Below are 719 nucleotides of genomic sequence, written 5' to 3'. Positions count from 1 at the left end.
ATTAAATTTTTAAAAGAAACTTGTCATATATTATTTGAATAAAATACATGTTACAAATATATAATAAAAGAGAGGGAGATGATGTTTTGTTGAACAGTTAGACCCGAGTGTAGAAACAGCAGGTTGGGGGACCGCGTTAACGAGATGTGATGGTCGGTTGGTTCCTGTGTATCTCCCGCTCTTTTAGAAGTGTCTTCTGAAGAGCTTTTTCCACATCTTATCAGCTCTTCGGTTATTCCGGGAGCTCCTGTGCCAGAGTGAGGCCATGTATGGAGACAGGAAAAGCACCGTTTAGACCCACAATGCACCGGGGCATGGGTTAAATCAGACGCGCAAAGTTCTCCAGCTCCAACAGTCCAGCTTCTGGTTCATCCAGCACAATGGCCTCCCTGACCAGCTGCTCTTCCTCTCGCTCGTCCTCATCCTCGTTCCGTTCTTCAGCGAGGTACAGCTGCAGCAGTGTCACGTCCATCCAAACAGAAGCTTCCTCTCCTCCTCCAGATCCCCTCTTCATGCCTTTCTTGGATCAGAGAGTGACGGCGCTTTTTGGGGGTCACGAACGCGACTCGGAGTCGTTCATGAGCGAGAGAGAAACGTTCGGAGGTTGCCAGGGAGACAGGAAATCCCACACGGGGGGTTACCAAGGTGACTGGAGGCATGGAGACACACACGGTGAGACCTGCGGTCGATAAACGAGACATAGGTTGTTGAGTTTTGCT

At 49.2% G+C, this 719-nt stretch overlaps 1 protein-coding gene across 1 annotated transcript in view; it reads left to right on the top strand.

The window, feature by feature from the left end:
- The first annotated feature begins 380 nt into the window (after positions 1-380).
- Positions 381-719, top strand: part of hspb12 (heat shock protein, alpha-crystallin-related, b12) — a 1,791-nt gene continuing 1,452 nt past the window's right edge. Inside the window, exon 1 of the mRNA XM_053647424.1 lies at positions 381-672. Coding sequence (XP_053503399.1) covers positions 381-672 — 292 coding nt within the window. The remainder of the gene's footprint in view (positions 673-719) is intronic.

Source organism: Ictalurus furcatus, chromosome 17 (assembly GCF_023375685.1).
Source record: "Ictalurus furcatus strain D&B chromosome 17, Billie_1.0, whole genome shotgun sequence".
Taxonomy (NCBI): domain Eukaryota; kingdom Metazoa; phylum Chordata; class Actinopteri; order Siluriformes; family Ictaluridae; genus Ictalurus; species Ictalurus furcatus.
Note: the sequence above shows the minus strand (reverse complement) of the source record. Positions and strands in the feature narration are given on the sequence as shown.